We start from the raw sequence: 22,289 nt of genomic DNA on the forward strand, positions 1-22,289 counted from the left end.
CCCTGGCATTAAAAACTAAAGGTAAAGCAGTACTTACTGACAAACCCTGATAGTACGGCCTGGCACACTTGGCTGTACAACAGTAATACTGTGTTTAATGAGACGGCTGCTTAAACTATGTGGTGTCTCCGCTAGTCTCTTAGGGAGAGAGAATTTGAGTTCAGGCCCTATGACACTGAATTGAGTTCTAAGTAACAGTGCAAAGTATAGGCCTCAAAAGATTTTAAAGCTGCTATTTCTACCCAATTATTACTGCCAAGTCAGTATAAAGAGAATTTAAATAGATTTCACTCTGAATTTTCTCTTCCATCAGTGATTTTCTTAATGTCATGTCCATAAAGTGTATTTCCCTAAGAGAGTTCAAAACACAAAAAGCTGAGTGTTTCTAGTATTAACAGAAGCTGAACAATGTTTTGATTGACCAACATATAATGTCTCAAATTTTGGAGAACTCTGAATACTGGCAACTATTCTGTTTTCAGTGCTATTATTCATAAATTTATCATCTGACCTAAATTTCAACCTGTAGTTTCAATTACACTGTTATTCAAAGGGGAAAGAATGCAGTGAAAATTGAGTAATGTCTCTTTTAAATGATGAGGAGTTACTGAAAGATTTAAAAATGATGAGAATTACATCCTGTGTCTTAGGAATAAAACAGCAATAAGTGAACATATGAAGACACAGGAGAAAACCTACAGAAATGAAAACTTGTTCTAAACTCAGTCTTACTATTTCTTGTCACTGGTGTTCACCATCTGAGGTTCTATGCCCTGTAGCACAGGGGTACTGTGACTATACATTTCATGAGATTTAAAGGACAAAGCATTCTATATAACAAAAATACTTGAACCATACAACATTCAAAGTGGTGCGATTCTTCACTCAAAATATTGTTTTAAGAACCTTAACTCCATGTAAAATACATATGAAGTATAATTCTAATTTTGAGACACTGACTATTCCCTAAATAAGATCAATTAATGTTTCAAACAGGGTGGAACTGTGTGTGGATCATGTGGCCTTATAGGTAAATAACTTAAGAAGTTAAACTTCTATAAACAAATCCTTTAATATCAGTCTGGGGAAACATGGGCCTTGGAATAAGTCATGTGAAATCTTGCCTTTACCAGGAAATAGCTGTGTGGCCTAAGACAAATTACTTAGCTTCTCTGTACATGTCATTGGTAAATAAAGATAATAACTATGTACTGTGAGGACAAAAATGTGTGAGCAAATCATTTGCAATGTGCAAAGCATACTTCTGACATAGTAAGACTCATAAAATTGTGCTTCTTATTACTATAATCATGTGAGGCAGAGTTCTTTTTTAATGCCATATTTCACTTTTTAAACCAACTATGACTGACTCAGGCTCTCACAAAGACTATTATGTTTGCATGGGGGCATAATATAGTAATCTTAAGTCTGTCTACTAGGGTGTAAAATCTCTATGCCAAAACTGTCACATTAGATCAGAATGTTTGTTGACTTTTTTTGGGGGGTGGCAGGGTCCTGTTTAATAACATGTCTTCTACCTTGCGGTGATGAAATCACCTATAAAATGCTCCTATAGGTTTACATGTAAGAGAATTCCCATTACTGCTTTTTGGTTTGCTCTGTCTAGTAAAGTTTAGGAAAAACAGCTAGTAAACTTTTTAGCACTTGGAACAAACCCGGAGTTATCTTAATGGAAACAGGGAAGTTCCCACAGGAGTTAGAGGCAAAATAATGAATTCCTGAACACAGGATAATTTGGGGTAGTTTTTTTGTTTGGGTTTTTTTTTTTTTTTTTTTGGCCAACTCTGGTTCTTTCCTACATTATATACAGATAAAGGTTGTCAGGTACCTAACTGCAAAATACGCAACCAAAGAGTTCAAACTCCTTATGGAGAAAAGATTCAAAGAACAGATGTCCAGAATGATAGTTAGCATTTAACAAGAGATGCCTGTATTCAGTCAAATTTTACCAAACGGCACAATCTTGAAAAAAAGCAGTACTACACACCAAGCATTATCTCATTATTAAAGTTATTAAAAGTCATTTATTGGAGGCTGAGTGGTGGTGCACATGGATGAACACATGCACAGACATGGGCTCAAGCCTACAGACTCCACCCAGGCGAAAGCGTCCCAAGTGGCGAAGCAATGTTGCAAGTGTTTTCCTCTCTCTCTTCCTCTCTATCTCCCCATCATCATCATACAGAGTTTCTCTCTGTATTTACCCAATAAATAAATATTCACTCATCACCTAATTCGTCAACTTTTTGTTGTTGTTAAGCACATGACTGAAAAGACAACAGTATAAAGCAAAGTAGGAAGCAGAGTATTTAATCTTGAGTAAGTCTCCTAACTCTCATTTTGACCCTCAGCTTCTTTATCAGTAATGAACGAAAGGGCTAGTTAGAAGATGCAAGACCACAAAAGCATAGGTTGGAGTGATGGGCTGCTCTCAAGATACAGGGAAAGCCACGAGCCCCAAAATGTAAGCAACCTCCAAGTTGGAAAAGACAAAGGAAGCAGATCCTCCCCTACAGCCTCCAGCAGAAATACAGCTCTGCAGACCTATTTTAGACTCTTCGAGAACTATAAAATAATATAGTGTGCTACTCTGAGTCACTGAATTGGTAGGCTGTTTTGTTTTTTTTTTAATTTTACTGGCAAAATATAAGACAGTTGTTTTGAGTACAATTTCACATCTTTCCAAAAAGTGTGCCAGCACACCTACTTCACCACCAAGACGGTAGCAATCTCCTATAGCAGGAATAGGAAATGAATACACTTGCGCATAACTACATTTTCTAGAAACCAGCCCCTTCCCCCAAGGACTATACAACGACCAAATAACTTCACAGTGAGAAGATGGATATACTACAGGAACAAATATTTAAAAAACAAAAAAAAAAACCAAAAAAAAAAAAACCTTTTAGATAAATTTGTAACTTTTAGCAGGTCATATCTGTTCTAAAAATCATTTAGCTGGGGGGTGGGGGGGAGACACAGGTCCAAGAAGGATGACAGAGGACCTAGTGGGGGTTGTATTGTTATATGGAAAACTGAGAAACGTTACACATGTACAAACTATTGTATTTACTGTTGAATGTAAAACATTAATTCCCCAGTAAAGAAATTTAAAAAATCATTTAGCAAGATTCAAATATACTTTGCATCACTGCATAACAAATTAACATTAGATATACTGTCTCTTACTAGGATACAGTGGGAAACAAATAAATTACAACCATTCAATTAAACAAACACCTTTCATTTACTCAAGATAATTAACATGGCATGGGCTAAGATGTAATGCAGGAAGGAACATGATGGTGATTTCATCTTTAGATATTTCTGGTATTCTGCTATAAGGACATAGATCACTGCTGTAATAGGAACAAATGATTCTTTTAATTAACTGAGGAAGAGCATACAGTGGAACTAAATGCAGATATGTGTACACAAATAGGAACTGATTCCCCAGTGTGACAATCAACAAATATCTTTTAAGAAATCATAAATACCTGTTCCAATTCCTGCTCTGCATACTGACGTCTACTCAGTTCACACTCAGCACCTTCCCTTAGTTCTCGCAGCCGGCAAGCTTCCTCCTTGGCGAAATTGATTTCATCCATCATTTTGCGTTCTAGATTTTGCTTTTCTACAGCAACATTTCTGTTCTCTTCTTGGGCCTTTTCAAGCCTTGAGAATAATAAAAATAAAAACTCCTCACAAAAGTTTGCAGAGTACCTCTTAATCGAGAGAACATATGTATCAAGCAAATGAACTGATGTTTTCAGAGTGTTTTTCTGTTATGTCTATCTCTATTCTAATTCTTAACTTTGAACTGAGAAAGTATCAAGGTAGGGCCAGGAGGTGGCACACTCAGTTGAGTGCCTATGTTACCACACAGAATGGCCTAGGCTTGAGCCCTCTCTCCATACTGGCAAGGCGAAAGTTTCATGAGCAGTAATGCAAGTCTTCAAGTGTCTCTCTTTATATATATATATATATATATCCTTCTTCCCCTATCAATTTGTTTCTGTCTTACCTAATATGAAAGGGAGGGAGGAAGGGAAGAGGGAAGAGAGAGGGGAGAGAGGGAGGGAGAAAAAAGCCAAAGAGGAATCCCAGCATTGTGGATTCCTTGTGCAGGCATCAAGCCCTAGCAATAAACCTGATGACCAAAAAAAAAAAAAAAAAGGTATTCTTCTGTACAATCATACTAGCTATCTTGACTTGAAATACAGGGTAGCAGGGAAACAATTTTGAATAGAGATTTTTAAGAAATTCACAATTACTTACATTATGCTACAAATCAAATCTGACAATGCATACAATTCCACCTAAATTTCATTTTATTTCCATTCATGGTTCTATTCACTTATTTCCTAGTACATATATAATAATAAGCCTGTAATTATGGTAATATTAAAACTGAACATACATTATCATTGTGGGTACTGACCTAAAGGTAAGTGTACAAGCAAATGCCCATGTTACATTCTCAACTTTCCTACTTAAATAACAAACTAGTCTAGTTTTATTTACTCACCTTTCCTGTAAGTCCATTAGACTTTGCTCTGCAGTTTGTAGACTCTCTAAGTCTTTCATCATTTTTGCAACATGCTCTTTTGATGACTTATTCTGTGTGTAAGCAAACCAGCACCCTCCAACACCAATTACAATAGAGACTGTGAGGATAAAATCCTTCATCCAGTTATGAGGAGGGCCTATAGAGAAAATCAGAATATGAAATTAATCTTTAGATATAACAGGACGTCAATACACAGACACACCAGACTCTCATACACAGGCTCTAGCCTTTTAAAACACTATTCCTTAAATAGTGTGTTTATTATAACTACTTTATGTACTAGACTTACTAGACGACAGAGATAAGTCCGCATGGATACATCATACCCTTGCTTGCTGGTGTTAACAGAACACCAAACTCCTGGGGACTCATCAAAAACAGCAGACTCTCCAATCATGCACAAACAAATGGTACACAGTGCATTGAGTGAAGGAGTCATCTTTCAATATAACGTTGATGGAAGGGTATCAACTTTTTTGTAGATGGCTCTTTCGGCACTCTGGTGGTGGTGGGTGTGGTGTGACAATCTACTTCGAAAGCACCCCTGAAGCATACACAACTATGTAAAACTACTGTTACCTCACTTAAGATGTTTTTTCCTAAGTATCATCAATATCTCACCCAACCCCCTTCCTTCAGTTAACCTAGGCAACTCTCATGCTTCCATGAAAAAACTAGAACCCTAATCATTCACCACAAAAGCATTTTCTCTAGGCACAGAGCCATGTAAACAATTAGATTCTCAGCTGAGGGTGAGAATTCTCCCAGCAGCGAGCTGACTACTGTTGCTTGCAGTAATATGTAGTGTAGGATGGGGGCTGGGGGCGCAGGACAGGGACACAAGGATGACAACTTGTTGGTGTCTAGTGGGTAAGTCAGGGGTATTGCTAAGGATGCAATAATGGGGAGAAAATAGTATCTTCCTCTGCCTCCTTTTTGCTTGTAACAAATGCAAAAAATATGCCAAAGCTGAAGAAACATGGGTTGAATGATTCATAAATACTGTTTAACATTCCTACTGGCCACAGCTGAGTATCTAGAGAATGAACAGAAAGAACCCTTCCCTACATCAGGTACTGTTAACCCCACCGCTGTTTCTAAAGGAAGGAATAAAGAGCCAAGGTTTACTGCTTTCACTGATGCAAAGCAAAAGGATCACTATTTAAGTAAGTTCCTACTTTACACAAAATTGTACATACAAAGTTTTCAGGGGGGGCTCTCTAGAGGAAGACACATAGTCACTAACACAACTGAACGTTATCTGTTGCTCCAGATGGATACAGTTTATAGTGAAAAGCTGTCTTAGTTCCCAAGCCTTCAGAAAAAAGAAATTTGACATGATTGGTGAGACGGCACGTTCTAGGAAAATGGCAAGTTCCTATCTTTACAAGTCTAGGTCGGGCTTGTCTATACTTATGTGGTGCGATAATAATAAACTCTACACCAGAGACCCTCAAGGCTGCAGTTCATAGTATAAGCCCTCACTACAGTGAAAAAGTGCTGCAGAATCTCCAAAGATTTATTTTTATCTCTGCCTCAGACTGAGAGGTTCAGCTCAGGTCTACTCAACTACAAGCCCTGTCAAGGCTAAAATATAAAAGCCAGAAATAACAGTAAATAGACAGAAATGTCCCAAACTCTACAATACGTACCACAAACCAGAAAAGTTTTAATTGAAAGTTCCTTTAAAATATATGACTGTTCACTTGACACTGCTCGTTTTTATAAATCTAATGTGGGTGTTTCAACTGGGCTCATTCACTCATATAATAATCCTAAGGCAAACATATTAAGAAAGCAATGCGCCATTAACCGCTTAACTGGTTCGTTTATGAAAACGTTTGTTTTCAACATTCTGGGACTAGTTTGGATTCTTTGCAAGTGATAATATACTGATATTTTTGGTTGAGTAATTGGCTTATTCCTGGAGTGATAAAATTTTAATACTCTCTAGTGAGTTGCAGATAGAAACAAATTCTATAGTTTTAATTCCTATTTCTGCCAATCTTCCCCTTAGGAAAAAGAAGAGAATCTCACAAAAGACAATCCTTCCCCCCAGCCACAAAAAAGAACTATCAGTAAGTCATGGAGTCCATCCAAACACTCTAATAATTAATTTTTCAGTAGGGCTACAGCCAAGGTGGTAGCAGAGAATACTTTAGGTCTCCCAACTCCAAGCACTGAGATAAAATAAACTAATTTCTAGTTTGTGTAATCCATTTTTCCTATATAACTTTGCTATTCATTTTTTGGCTTCTGAAAAATAAAGCATAATTCCTCTAAAATGTGTATTCTTTGAACATTTTTCCCCAAATCTTCCTGAAATTTCAAATCAACATATCAGACTTCCTTTTAGGGAAAAAATGACTCTATCAAAGTAAAGAAATACAAGGCTTACCTTCTTTACAATTATAGCAGTTTCTTAATACTGGTCTTCCAAATAATCTAAAGAATCAAGTAACATTCTCAACCTTGTACTTCTGCCAGATTAGAAACTTTGTAAAGTTTCAAGCAACTCTTTGGTTTTCATTCATACCTTAAAATTCCTTTCCTTGGAGTTTAATAAAATTGTGAAGATCTACTACTTCACGTAATCTAGACAGTCAAACTGCATGATTTTTAACAGAAGTCTTCAATAACTACCCGGCGGTTACAACATCAACATTAAACTGTTATAAAGATCCAAAATCTTAAATCTAGAAAATAAATTCTATCAACAGTCTGTGAACTTTTTATACCAGCTTTTGAACATTCAAACCACATATATATTTTTTTCATGACTGAGAAAGATCAAAGTATTATACCATGTATGATGTCCCATTTGATATCCTTTTTTGGTGTGTTTGCTTGCTTTTACATGGTGCTGTGGATCAAGCCCAAGGTCTCACACATACAAGACATTCTCTCTGCTGCTGAGTAACTTCTCTGACTCCCCACTGCATACTTCAAAGACAGAGTATAATATTATCTAAAAGACTCTAAGTCTTGCTTTGAGACAGTGTTATATTTCTTTCACAACTAGTAAGGTTCTTGGTAATCTAGAACCTTTCTTACTTTTTTCCTTTAGACAACACATACATGATATCATAATGTTCTGCATCATACACTGAGAGAAAGTACTAACGTGTTAGAGGTCCAAACAAAACCACATCCAATGCCTTCAGCTGAAGTTTTTGTCTATGACTCCGGTCACTGATTTTCAACTGTGAGGTCATAAATGAAGGTTCATGCACTGCTATCCTGTTCATTTAAGAAATAAATGAACAAAATAATTAAAAATATTTCTAGTATATATATTTAAATATGTTAGCAATATAATACTGTATATCAATGATTACTACAAGTCTATCCATGTTTGCTTTAATATCCTATTGCATGTATCAAAAAACATTTTAGCATAATTAAGTTGTATAAAGACTGGTATGTTAATCTAACTGCCGTATTAACATGTTTGTTTTCTAAGGTTTCTTTCTGCTCCAGCTTACTAGAATTCAGATAACTTTTCATCATCACTGCCATTTCGCTATCACTTTATAAAGAACAAGAAAATAGTCAAGAATTTACTATGCAGTATCAGACTTCAGAAACAGTTCTCAGCTTAGATCATGCTTCAAAATATCTTAAAATGTATATCCTATGAAAGCCACTTATATTTTATATGTGTTTATAATATAAGTTGTAAATCATTAATGGTTGGGATACAGATTAAACAACTGTATATATAATAAGTACTCAACATCTTGTTAGCAATGAAAAAAACATAAGGCAGAGATGAAACAAAAAAATAAAATCACTTTCTTTTAGACTTCAAAATCAGACACTCCAACATTTAACTAAAATTTCTTATTAATAGCATATAATGCCAATAAAAATCTTAAAAATTGAAGTTTTCACAATACTACTACTACTAACAATAATAATATACTTCTAATAACAATGACAATAAAACAAGCATGTACTATGTGCCCGTTCCGGTGCCAAGTATTTATAAACTGAAATAGAAAAAAAAAAACAAAAAACCAAGCTACAGTACATATTAAGTTCCAATCTAATAGGTGAAGGAAACTAAGGTATTAAGAGGCTGTAGAACTGTTCAGGGTTACATAATTGTTAAGTGGCAAGGAAGAGAGGGATTCAAACCCAAGCATGTATAATTCTGATGAGAATACTCTAAAGAACTGTATTTTAGTTAGAAAGATATCAGAACATCAGAGTGTTAGGACATTTTGAGGCTTCTACAAAAACTTTAGAAAGTAGAGGATTAACTTTCCTTTATAAAATGCCTTCCTCCATCACTCCTTGGGTGCATACTGAGTATACTGCTACTACGCCTTTAACATGACACTCAGCATAACTGAGGGGGGGGGGGGAAACTATGTCTTATCTCTGTTTCCCCCCAAAACGTGCATGGTGCTTGGCAAAAGTAGATGCTTGATAAATGTTTGTATAATAGATGAATGAATGCATGTATGGATGCATGAATGAATTAATAGCAACACTACCAATAGACTAAATTTAAGAAAGACAATGAGATGTAGTAAAAAGGAAACTACATAACAGAATTTTATGCAAAGTTCAATATGAGCCCAGAGGTGGAAGTGATTCTACCTGAGTGGGTGAAGATGTCAGGAAAGTTCACACAGGTCTGAAAGGAATGAGGAGGCATGTGTCAGGTGACGAGAGCCTTAGGAGAAGCTCTGGTAATAAGAATTACAGACTACAGAAAATACAGTTAAAAAAAAAAAAGCTTAAAGATAATCATTATAACTAACAAAAATTAACATAATTTTGGCTCCTACTGCAGGTGTAACCGTATTCTCATGTCACAGAAAGGAAACAATATGAACTGCTGTTGGCATATGTACATCTGACACGTGTAATACATCTTTATAAACTATCCTTATAGCTGCAGTTACATTCTCTGTAACATGCATAGTCGTTGAGTTGATTAATATTGCCCATTTAAATTGAATCCTCTAAGGCCATATGAAGGGATCTGATGAAGGACATTCCAGTTTTCCTTTTTCCCTCCACTCAAAAAGATTTCAATGGACTAACCAGAAAACTGGAACTTGTTCATTCATAACGTTTTTATAGTAACATATTCACTATTTGGAAAAACTGATCTTGGCCAGTGCGTGCTTATTATCTCAAAAATTCCACCAGAACCTGAGGTATCTCTGATAACCTTTACCTACCCAGAATCTACAGTACTTGTGGCCAGCACAGAGCAGCTGATTTACTTTGTGTTGTTGTAGCAGGAAGAATTATCCCAAACACAGCTTAAGAAAACTGAGTTCCTCAAAGCCAGGATAAATGCAAGACTCAGGAAAACCTCACCTTCAATTTTAACATTCTATGACTATTTCATGTTAACTTAGGAATTTGTTTTATTTAAAAGAAGATGTGTATCTTATTTCACTTTTGTGGTCTTATCTAGTCTCTGGCTAAACCATGACCATAAAAGATAATCAGTATGTACTTCTTCAAAAGTCTTGCCCCTATCGCTACAGTTATTCTTATTTTAAATCAGAATATTGACACTAAGAAGAATATAGATGTTTAAGGTAGACACAAAAACTTTTGATTTGATTCAATATACAAACTTCAAAGCAATTAAGGCCTCTTACATTAAGATATATAAGTAAACTTATTAGAAGTATAATGAGCATATTTCTCTGTTAGGTACTAGTAAAGGATTAGTCTTTCTTTTTTTTTTTTTAATCCAAGCAACAATACAAGGAGGAATGCAACAATCTCAGGATGGTAAATTCTGATGGAGTCACTGAAAATTTTAAACAACAATATCTTAAAAGGTATTAGATTTACCTTATGTAGATTCAGAACTTAGAAAATTACTAACAATGAATTCTAAGCATCATAAGGATATGAAGCATCCTAGACTTCTATCACATTTATATAGGGTTAAGTGCTGCCTTGGGCAAAATACATAACATCCTCTTACTTAGCTTTTCATCTGTAATGAGATATGATACCACATATTTAATGTTAGCCATAAAGTTCACTAAAATAATATAAAGTATACACAACACACACCTCAAATGGTTGCCACTACATTTTGCTTACAGAATTTTTTTTTTTTTTGAGGTTACTTATGGCCATCAGATGAGCATTAAGTTGTTGTGATGAATAGGATACCAATCAAGAAGGGTCTCTATACCAATTCATCCAAATAGATATTTTCATAAAAGTAGACCCACATAAAATGATACATTTGCTGTTATCTGCCATATGTACAATTAGACTAGTCTTCTGAGCCTATCTGAAAAAAGATGTGATTTTTTTATCTCCATTCTAATTCTAAAAATTAGTTTCCTTAGGAATAAATGTTTAGAAGGATTTAATTAAATAATGAGAAGTGACTGAAAATTGAAAATCCACACTTAAGACGGTGAAAAAATGTTTTTTTTTTTCCTTCCTTTACACTATTAGCCACAGAAACAACTTGAAGAATTAGCACTGAAAAGCACTCTCCAGTGTATAATTATCAATGAGGGGAAAAGATACTTTTGGGATAATAAAACTCACCTAGGAAGCGTTGTTCCTTTTACATTATTGTCTCTAAAATTCTTCTCATACTGGGGTAGTTCAACAAATTCTATCAACCACTGAAGGGTGTCCTCAATGGTCCAATTATGAACTGTAAAAATAAGAGGTGAAGACATATTTTTAAATACATCTGCTTTCAGAATTTTTATTATATATATTCATATAGACATAAATACATACATATAGCTATATAATTACTATATACACCTATGTATACAGTAATAGCTATAACTTCAAGAAAACAAAAAAATTAGGCTGGATTTTGAGTTCAATCAACAGTAAGTACTAAAATGGAATTTAGTATTCTAAAAGAAGTCAAAATTGGAGACCTATTTCCTACCCCTAAGGGTTATAATGTAAAACAGAGAACACATATAAAATAGCAAAAAAATAGAATGGCTAATTCTGAAATTAGTGTCTATATCTAGTCTATCTATACAAGATGAAATTAATGAGTTTAGGAAGCATACCAGATAAGTATTTATTCTTTTTCTTTAATTTAGTAATCTACCCACATGCTACTTACTGCAAATCTTCTGAAAACTCCAATCGAAGTGCTGGGATACAGTAGTGAACAAGAGGAACACAGTCCTTAACTTTTATGGAACTTAAATACCTTGGAGTACAGTGGGCCAATTTATGAATTTATAAACAAAGGAGAATAGTTCCCAAGAGTCCTTATCCCAAGGAAAAAACTTTATCTTATAACTGTATAAGATGATAGCTATTTACCACTGCAATCATTTCATAATATGTAAATTAATTCATTATGCTAATTTACGATGCTATCTGCCACGGATATCTCAATAAACTTGGTGGGAAATAAGTGACAGATAAATCTATATGCAAAATGAAGGCATTAGGTAATAGGTCACAAGTACAAGTAGCTAGTAGTAACTAATGACTCTTCTTGTTTATAAAATAAAGGAGGTCAGTGGTCCGGGAGGTGGGATAGTGATTAAAGCTTTGGACTCTCAAGCATGAGGTCCTGAGTTTGATCCCTGACAGCACATGTGCCAGAGCGATGTCTGGTTCTTTCTCTCCCCTACTATCTTTCTCATTAACAAATAAATAAAATCTTAAAAAAAAAAAAATAAACAACTAAAGGAGGTCAAAGAGAGCTGATCCACTATAGCACACACTTTTCCGTGCCTGAAGCCTGGGGTGGAGCCCCTAGCACATGGGAACACCATGCAGGCTACTGACAGCAGCTCCCTGACAGTGAAGAGAGACGCTCTATGATCAGTGAACCAGTGCCGTGTTGCCTGTCTCTGTCTCTTACTGCTCTCATCCTCTCAGTTTGTGTCTGAAATGTATAAGGGAAAAAGAAGATCACCAGGAGCAGTGGAATCATACAGACTTGAGGAGTCAGTGGATAAAATAATATAATAAAGCAAGAAAGAAAGCCATAAGCCAGAGCTAAGCAGTGGCCTAGTTTTAAAAAATGGGGAGAAAGACAGGCAGGCAGATTGTGGTAGCTACGCATATACATAATGGATTACTACTAGCCGGCTGTGAGAAATAATGCAATCTTCTCCCTTGCCATATATCTTAGGAGGAATCACACGTGAGACAGGCCAGAAGAAGGATAAACACTAGGCAATCTTACTTGCAGGTGGTACTTAATAGGCAAAGGAAAGAAAGGGAAGCACCAGGTACAACTTGGTCTGGGTGAGGTGCGTTGACGCAAAGCAAAGGGTTCTGGATTGGGGATGAGGAGGGAGGAGAGGGCCTTGGGTAGCCAGAACATGATGGTGAAGAGTTACCTTGGGTGGTGGCGACAGTGGTATGTAGACACCTAAGATTTAGTGGTCAAAAGTTTTGTTTTCTTAGCCATGTTATGTTCGGGGTATGTATTAGACATTTAAAGGTAGATGCGCAATAGCCATCACATAATTCTTCATATCTTAGGGAAAAGTGAGGTTAGGAACAGAAATATAAAGACTTGAGCTTAGCAACAGAAATATAAAGACTACAGTCTTGAAACTAGATGAGATCACTCAGAAGAGCAAAGATAGCTAGCTATCAATGGGTACTAGAAGACTGGTCCTGAATCCTGAAGAAAATTCTCTTCTCCTAGATTAAAAATCTGTAAGTAAGCCCTTAACTTGTGTTTATGTTTTGAGTCCTTTAGGAATAATAGTAAGAGAGCAAGAGATATCATATGTAAAAGACTTTTATGCCTGAGGGTCTAGGGTCCCAGGTTCAATCTCTGGTACTACCATAAGCCAGAGTTGAACAGTACTTGGAGTGGGAGTGGAGGTGTAATAGAAATTAACATGATGATCTTTACATTTTGGAGATTGGAACATGAGAAGTGAGTAAGACCAAGACAGTCGCTGAATAAGGACAAGAGACTGGCATACTTAAACGATGACTCTTTAGTCACTATCAGGCCATTCCACCAGCTGGGGCCCTAATTGGGGAGTCCTGAGATTCCCAGACTTGATGGGCCTAAAACTCAAATAAATCCCTCTCTCCATTGTTACCGGTCACCTCTATCAGGAACAACAAAATAGACCCCTTTGTGGGCCCCCCATAAGACCTTGCCCTCAACTTGGATCAGCAACGGCAGAGAATGTTGTCCATCCTCCCTTCAGAGGATGGACAACATACTCTATGCTACACCTGAGGAAGATGGGTTGATATTGGGGCAGCTTGGAATTTTCCCACTCATGACCACAGAATGTGAGCTCAGATCTAGGGGTATGTAGAGGTCACACAGGCTCCTAAGCTAATTACGGGGCCCCAGATCACATCAAATCCATGGGGTTTACAGTCAACAGTATTTATACCCCTTTCCCATATTAGGGAGCTACTCTCTTCCCTGATGGAGCTCTCTGGTCCTTTTCCCAGCCATGACATCATCTCCCTAGACAATAACCTGGATCCACCTGCATATCAGATTTCAGGCTCAGGCTCAGGCAAAAACAAAACAAACAAACAAACAAAAACACTAGTATAGCTACAGGCCCTTTGAAATATAACTAAAATATGCCTACTAGCTCTCTACAAAATGAAGGACCCCCCAACTCTTCATCTCCACTATTCTACCCTTTAGGTCCATGATTGGTCAACAATTTGTTTGGCTTTGTATGTTAACTCTCTTTTCAGCCACCAGGTTCCAGATGCTAGCATGATGCTGACCAGACTTCCCTGGACAGACAACCCCACCAATGTGCCTTGGAGATCCGCTTCCCCAGAGCCCTTTCCCACTAGGGAAAGAGAGAGACAGGCTGGGAGTATGGATTGACCTGTCAATGCCCATGTTCAGTGGGGAAACAATTACAGAAGCCAGACTTTCAACCTTCTGCATCCCACAATGATCTTGGGTCCATACTCCCAGAGGGTTAAAGAATAGGAAAGCTACCAGTGGAGGGGATGGCATATGGAGGTCTGGTGGTGGGAAGTGTGTGAAGCTGTAACCCTCTTATTCTATGGTTTCGTCAATGTTTCCTTTTTATAAATAAAAATTAAAATAAAAAAAAGACCAAGACAGTCCTGAGCAGCAATGGGACAGGGCAATATTTAAGCCCAAGCCACTGGCCTAAGACTTAACTCCATGCTACTCTAAGAACAATAATGTTAAATAACAATAATATTAAATAATCATGATGAGTTTATCAAAAGGAAAGCATGGAGGTGTCCTGGGAGAAAAATGAAGAGCTACATATTATCTGCACTTAATCTGAGAGTTTGGAATTATAAACCAAAGTGACTATTAGAAAATAAATCAGGGGCCAGGCAGCAGCAGACCTGGTTAAGTGCACATATTACAGTGCACAGAGGGGCTTCAAGTACCTGGTCCTACCTGCAGGCGGAAGCATCATGAGTAATAAAGCAGGGCTGCAGGTGTCTTGCTCTCTCCCTATTTCTCCCTCCACTCTCAATTTCTCTCTTTCTCTACCCAATAATAAATAAAAATACTTCTGCACCCCATAATGATGCTGTGTCCATACTCCCAGAGGGATAAAGAATAGGAATGCTGTCAGGGGAGAGGATGGGATATGGAGTTCTGGTGGTGGAAATTGTGTGGAGTTATGCTCCTCTTATCCTATGGTGTTTTTCAGTGTCTCCTTTTATAAATAAAAATTTAAAAAACAAGTCAAAGTGCTTATAGGAGAATAGAAAGGTCAAAGCAGAGAGAAGAAAGCAAGTGAACAATAAAAGCAGATTCGTAAATCCACCTGTGTGCACAAAATATGGGAAAAGATCTTTCTGATAAACTACTGAAAATTAATAATTCATTTTTGTAAAAGAAAACTTTTTCATAATTTGCCTTTTGAATTTTCAGAGAAAAACCTTAAATAGGTCATAAGAATTAGCAAAAACACATTTTTTTCTTTTTTACTTTTTGTCTCCAGGTTTATCATTGGGGCTTGGTGCCTGTACGAATCCACTGCTCCTAGAGGCTATTTTTTCCCTTTTGTTGCCCTTGTTGTTTATCCTTGTTATTATTATTGTTGTTGCCATTATTGCTGTCATTGTTGTTGGACAGAACAGAAAGAAATGGAGAGAGGAAGGGAAGACAGGGAGAAAGAGAGAAAGATAGACGCCTGCAGACCTGCTTCACCGCTAGTGAAGCGACCCCCTGCAGGTGGGGAGAAGGGGGCCCCAACTGGGATCCTTACACCAGTGCACTTTGCACCATAGGAACTTAACACACCAGGCTACCACCCGGCCCCAACAAAAACACATTTTAAAGTTATATACAGTGACTGATAATTTCATCTTGAGATGAAGATTTTACTGTATATTATTCTTTATTTATATTGCTTAATGAGAGAGATACAGATAAAATATGAAAGAGAGAGGCAGAGACAGAGACAGACTGAGACCAGAGCACTGCTAACCTCTACCTTATGGTGGCATTAGGGATTGAACCTAGGACCTCAGAGCCTCAGGCATGAAGGTCACTTGCATAACACTATGCTATCTCTCCAGCCCAATTTTACTGTATTTTTCAGATGCTTCTCCTGTCCTTAACTTGAACATGTGCCAGAAGCTTCTGTACCCAATTAGTGCAATAATCTAAAATAAAAGCAAAGTTTCCGCCCGAGTGCTTTCCACTGAGCTTAATGCATCAAAGTTTCTCCTCACTTTATTTTTTATTGCTACCAGGGTTATCTGTGGGGCTTGGTGCTCACACTACAAATCCACTACTCCTGGCAGCCATTTTTTTCTATTTTACTTGGCAGGGCAGAAGGAGGTGGGAAAAAAAAACCAAAAACTCCCCAACAATGCTTTTACTCCTTTATTTCCACTCTGCCCTACCAGTGGGGATCAAGGTCTCAAATCCAGGTCCTTGCGTATGATGACTTGCACACTCAATCAGGTGTGCCACCACCAAGCCTCCTAAGGAAATCTTTCTTCTCCTTAAGTTTCTTCCAATTCTGCAATGAGCTGCATTGAGAATTGCCATGGTGAATGCCAAGAAACCGGCAGTGCAGCTGTACCTCACACACCCACACAGAATCTCAGCCAAGCAAACAGGATAAAATCTTCTGTCATTTCCAACACTGTTTAACTGATCAACAGCAAAAGTCCCTCATCAAAACACTCTAGCATCTCAAAACAGTCCCTCGATTCGCAATGAGCCAACAATGAAAGGAAGAAAAATAAAATGAATAATGCACATTTCAAAATGCCCAAATATTGTCTTTACCATGAATTTTGAAAACAAAAGATTTCTAACGCAGAACACAGTTTACTTTGGGAAGACGTTTACTTCCTCTTATGCTGTTTGGTTTCTTCAGTGATGCCTCTTAAATACCATCACTTCTCTCCTCATGACCAACATTTGTATTTTATATTAGCTTCCTTTGCTCCAAAAACACAGAGGTCTTTCAGTCCTGAGCACAGACTGTGCTTGTCTTCATGGCCTTGTGCACCTGCTCTTTCTTAAGTATAAGACACTCTTCTCAATCCCTCTGTCTCATCTCTGCCTATTTACTTTGCTGAGCCTTCATAATACAGCCAAAGCTTGCAGGGGAATCCTTCTGAATTTGAAATGATCCTAAATCACCCTGTACATTTTTTTTTATTTATTTTCCCTTTTGTTGCCCTTGTTGACTTTTTTTTACTGTTGTTGTAGTTATTATTGTTGTTGTTATTGGTGTCGTCGTTGTTAGGTCAGAGAGAAGTGGAGAGAGCAGGGGAAGACAGAGAGAGAGAGAGAGAAAGATATAGACACCTGCAGACCTGCTTCACCATCTGTGAAGCGACTCCCCTGCAGGTGGGGAGCCGGAAGCTTGAACCGGGATCTTTCTGGCGGTCTTTGCGCTTTGTGCCACGTGCGCTTAACCCACTGAACTACCACCCTACTCCCCACTCTGCATATTTTATGCAGACCATATCATTAATTCTAATTATTTGTAGGCTTATTTCAACATTTGTTTATTCCATTCAAGTATGTTTATTTTTTTTTTAGTATTTATTTATTTTCCCTTTTGTTGCCCTTGTTTTTTTTATTGTTGTTGTTATTGATGTTGTTGTTGGATAGGACAGAGAGAAATGGAGAGGGGAGGGGAACACAGAGAGGGGGAGAGAAAGATAGACACCTGCAGACTTGATTCACTGCCTATGAATCGACTCCCCTGCAGGTGGGGAGCTGGGGGCTCAAACTGGAATCCTTACCCTGGTCCCTGTACTTTGCGCCACATGTGCACTTAACCCACTGTGCTACCGCCCGACTCCCAAGTATGTTTTTTTTTTTTTAGAACGCCTGTAATCATTTGATTGTATTTTTAAATTAATTAGTTACTAGTGATTTAGTATTGATTTACAAAGTTAGAGTCCTACACCTTTCCCACCACTAAAGTTCTGTGTCCCCCTTCCCTCCACTAGAAACTGCATTGTTTCCTATGCAGCTATTAAGAACAATGAACCCACTTTCTCTGACCATCTTGGATGGAGCCAGAAGGAATTATGTTAAGTGAGTAAAGTCTGAAAGATAAAGACCAGTATGGGATGATCCTACTCCTAAACAGAAGTTGAGAAAGAAGAACAGAGAGGGAAACTCAAAGCAGGATTTGACTGAATTTGGAGTAGGGCACCAAAGTAAAAACCTGCGTTAAGGGTGAGGGGGTATGTTTGGCTTCATGGGGCGGGTAGGGGGGTGTTGGGGGGAGGGTTGGGATACAGTCTTTTGGTGATGGGAATGGTGTTTATTTATGTTCACTCCTATTAATCTGTAGTTATATAAATCACTACTTAATTAATATAAGAGGGGAAAATTGATTGAATGTCTAAAACTTTTTAATGCACAGACCATAGGCTGAGTCTTTGATATGTTGATTCTCTCAAAAGCTTAGACCAGGGAGAACAGAAGCAACCGGTGGGTGGCACAGCTGTATACAAATAATGTCAAAGGACATCAATTATGGTGATGTTCTCTATGATACAGTAAATCCTAACAAAGGGATACTTCAAAGTTAACCCAATTGTCAAATATGATTATAGCAATAACTATCTACTGCCTTCTTATACCCTCAGACAGCAGGAACCTCCCGCTTCCTCTATAGAGACTATATTTCCCCCAGTCCTGGAACCTCTAGGGTGGGGCTCACTTTCCTGCACGCTTCTCTCACTTCATACCAAATGATATCGCATCTGCTGATCCCAACCTAATCAACGCAACAAGTACCATCTCAGCATGCTTCACTTCAGACTGTGTCCAGAGACGTCAGGTGTGGAATGTAAACCCTTCACTCTCATTACTGGGGTGAGACCTATCCTATCTTAGTATTCTCTAATTCCATTCCAGGAGGTTCACTTCCTAACAAAGTTCCAAAACCTAGATATAGACCAGGTCCCATGAAATAGAGCATATGTTCAAATGTATCCACAAATTAGGGCAAAATAAATACCTGAAAGCAGAAGTACACAATAGTCTACAGTGAGTCAGTATGAAGTTCATAATGAAATAGTGTCTACTTAGACTTAGATCCCTTCTCACTTGTTTGTATCTTGTCCTATTTCCTTGAATAGTGATTCATAGTTTTTGTCTTGCTTTATTTATTTCTTACCCCTTTCAGCCACTAAGCTGCAGACACTGATTCCAACCTGACTTCCCTGGGCAGATAACCTCACCAATGTGTACTGGAATTTCACCTCTCCAGAGCCCTACCCCACTAGGGAAAGACAGAAATAGACTGGTGGTATGGATCGACCTGCCAGTGTCCAATGGAGAAGCAATTACAGAAGCCAGAACTTCCATCTTTTGCACCCCATAAAGAATTCTGATCTATACTCCCAGAGGAATAAAGAACAGGAAAGTTTCCAATGGAGGATATGGGACACAAAACTCTGGGGGTGGGAACTGTATGGAATTATACCCATTATCTTACGGTCTTGTAAATCATTATTAAATCACTAATAAAAATGTTTAATGTCCTACCCCTATCTGAAGAACTGCAGAAATCCCTATTTCCACATTGTTAACTTATGTTAGGTCTGCTGGAAATTGTGGCCAACACTGTAGCTCGCTGTTTCTAAGTGATCTGGTGCATGTTATACCCAACCCCCAACTGAAAGGCCTGGCTGCAGTCCCAAATGTGCCACTTATCAGCCATAACATCACAGACAGGTGTTGAATTGCGACAACATGCAATGAGCAAAACTGATGTTTTTAAGCCACCAAGTTTCAGATGCAACCATGAAGCCAACCTGACTTCCCTGGGCAAACAAACTCACCAATAGTTCCTGGAATCCCACCTCTCCAGAGCCCTGCCACAGTAAGGAAAGCTAGAAACAGGCTGAGGGTATGGATCAACCTGCCAATGCCCATGTCCAGCAAAGAAGCAACTACAGAAATCAGACCTTCCACTTTCTGCACCCCATAATGATCCTGGGTCCATACTCCCAAAGAGATGAAGAATAGGGAAGCTTCCAATGGAGGTGAGGGGATACGGAACTCTGGTGGTGAGAATTGTACCCCTCTTATCCCATGGTCTTTTTGATAATTATTAAATCAGTAACTTTAAAAAAAAGAAGTAAAATGATAACAATAATACTTCATTAATCTGGGGGGGGGGGACAAGAAAAGAAAAGTACATCAAAATCTAGTGCCTCTGACTCCACTGTATCACACAAGAGCTGGTGTCTATGATGTGGCTGGACTATTCAAGAATGAAAGATCACAAAATATGGTGTAGGGGAAAGTGATTCTAAAAACTTTCAGTACAGCAACAAAAATGACTAGCATTTATCATTTATATAGTTTTTAACACCACAAGTTTTTCAAATGTCATTTCGATTAACAATTGCAAAAAAAAGCATTTGATATTGAATCTAAAAGTTTATAAAGATTAAATTCTTGATTCAATGTAAATGGTCCAACTAGGGTTTAGACAGTATCCACTCCTAGAGTTAGCTGTGCAATGACGGCACTATCTCTTCAGAGTGTCCCGGTAATGAGATTAGGCAACACAGGGGCAGTTTGTAGTTCATGCTGTAGTCACAAAAGCAGTCACAATTTGGGCTTTCTGAAGGTGCCAAATGTCCCATGACACTCTTTCAGTCTGGATGGACTCTCTTTTCTCCTCCCGTCTTTGCCAGATTGGCTCTTCCTTCATCAGAGACTCACACGTCTAGTGTTCTCTATCCATCTACTTCCAGGTTGTAGCTGCTCTTCTTTTGTCCTCTGATCACATGTATATATGCATTTTACCTGTTCTTTTTTAAAAATATTTATTTTATTTATTTATTCCCTTTTGTTGCCCTTGTTGTTTTATTGTTGTAGTTATTATTGTTGTTGTCGTTGTTGGATAGGACAGAGAGAAATGGAAAGAGGAGGGGAAGACAGAGAGGAGGAGGAGAGAAAGATAGACACCTGCAGACCTGCTTCACCGCCTGTGAAGCGACTCCCCTGCAGGTGGGGAGCCGGGGTTCGAACCGGGATCCTTATGCCGGTCCTTGTGCTTTGCGCCACCTGCGCTTAACCCGCTGCGCTAAAGCCCGACTCCCATGTTACCTGTTCTATTGTAAATGTCCATGTCTGTTTTACCCTCTGCATGACAAGTTCTTAGAAGGCAGCTACTTATATTCTTTCACCTAACACAACGATTATCAGCACTGTAATGCCACATGGTTATGATGTAAGACTTTGCATTTTATTACACTTTCACATACAATCTCATTTAAGTCCTCACCCTGTCCCCCGTAAACTTACATACTTACTTACACTTACTTACATACATCTCTGCATGCTATACAAAAACGCCCTGGTCACGAGAGAATAAACATTCAGTCACAGAGTCACAAATTTCAAGTCCACTGCCAATATAGCTGGCTATAGACTTAAGAGTTAATTAGTTCACTGCTTAACTGTGAAATCTGAAACATAATTTCTCTTAGAATTAAACTTTTCAAACATCCGGGACTATTAATAAGAGTTAAGCATACACGAGCAATCTATCATAGGTAGTTGCATTAAAAGACTCATAACTGTATTAGAAACATCAGACGGACTGTGGCCTAACTGAGGAGCTGGGACCCGGAAAAGAACAGTTAAGTGGAGCTTTGCCAGTTTTTTTGTAACTATTTGCTTAATCACATCTTATGTTCTTACTATACTATAAGCATTCTGAGCACTGGAACTATTCATTCCAGTATAAAGTTGCCATACAAGTAAGTATTAGATGAATGCATTTTGTTTTTAATTCGGTAACTACCTGCTATCCCAAAGGCATCTGGGCTGGGGAAAAGAAAACAGCTGCTCAGGGGAGACTTGCATGCAAGCGGTACCAGGTTCCAGATTCAGCTGCCAGCACCACCATGAGCCAGAGCTGATCAGTGCTCTAGTGTCTGTCTCTGTCTCTCTCAAACAGCAGGTAAACAATTAAGTATTTTTAAAACAAACAACCCAGTAATGATTAAAGCTATGTGGAAGACAATCCCCATGGTTGTGTGGAAGATAAACAATAGCCTTGGAGCTGGGTGACGGTGCACCTGGTTGAGCGCACACGCTACAGTGCTCAAGGGCCCAGGTCCAAGTCCTAGGTCCCCACATGCAGGGGGAAAGCTTTCCGAGTGGTGAAGCAGTGCTGCAGGTGTCTCCCTGTCTCTCTCCCTCTCTATCCAATAAATAAAATACAATGATAATATCCTTTATTTTGATTATCTCATC

At 38.1% G+C, this 22,289-nt stretch overlaps 1 protein-coding gene across 2 annotated transcripts in view; it reads right to left on the reverse strand.

Annotated features, from left to right (window-relative positions):
* STIM2 (stromal interaction molecule 2) overlaps positions 1-22,289 on the reverse strand; it is a 121,120-nt gene that overhangs the window by 18,158 nt on the left and 80,673 nt on the right. For both annotated transcript variants that reach the window (XM_060188243.1, XM_016193412.2), the window contains exons 4-7: positions 11,141-11,252; positions 7,716-7,831; positions 4,550-4,727; positions 3,519-3,696 (exon numbers count right to left, since the gene is read on the reverse strand). In XM_060188243.1, the coding sequence (XP_060044226.1) occupies positions 3,519-3,696; positions 4,550-4,727; positions 7,716-7,831; positions 11,141-11,252 (584 nt within the window). The remainder of the gene's footprint in view (positions 1-3,518; positions 3,697-4,549; positions 4,728-7,715; positions 7,832-11,140; positions 11,253-22,289) is intronic.

This window comes from Erinaceus europaeus, chromosome 3 (genome assembly GCF_950295315.1).
Source record: "Erinaceus europaeus chromosome 3, mEriEur2.1, whole genome shotgun sequence".
NCBI classification, from domain to species: domain Eukaryota; kingdom Metazoa; phylum Chordata; class Mammalia; order Eulipotyphla; family Erinaceidae; genus Erinaceus; species Erinaceus europaeus.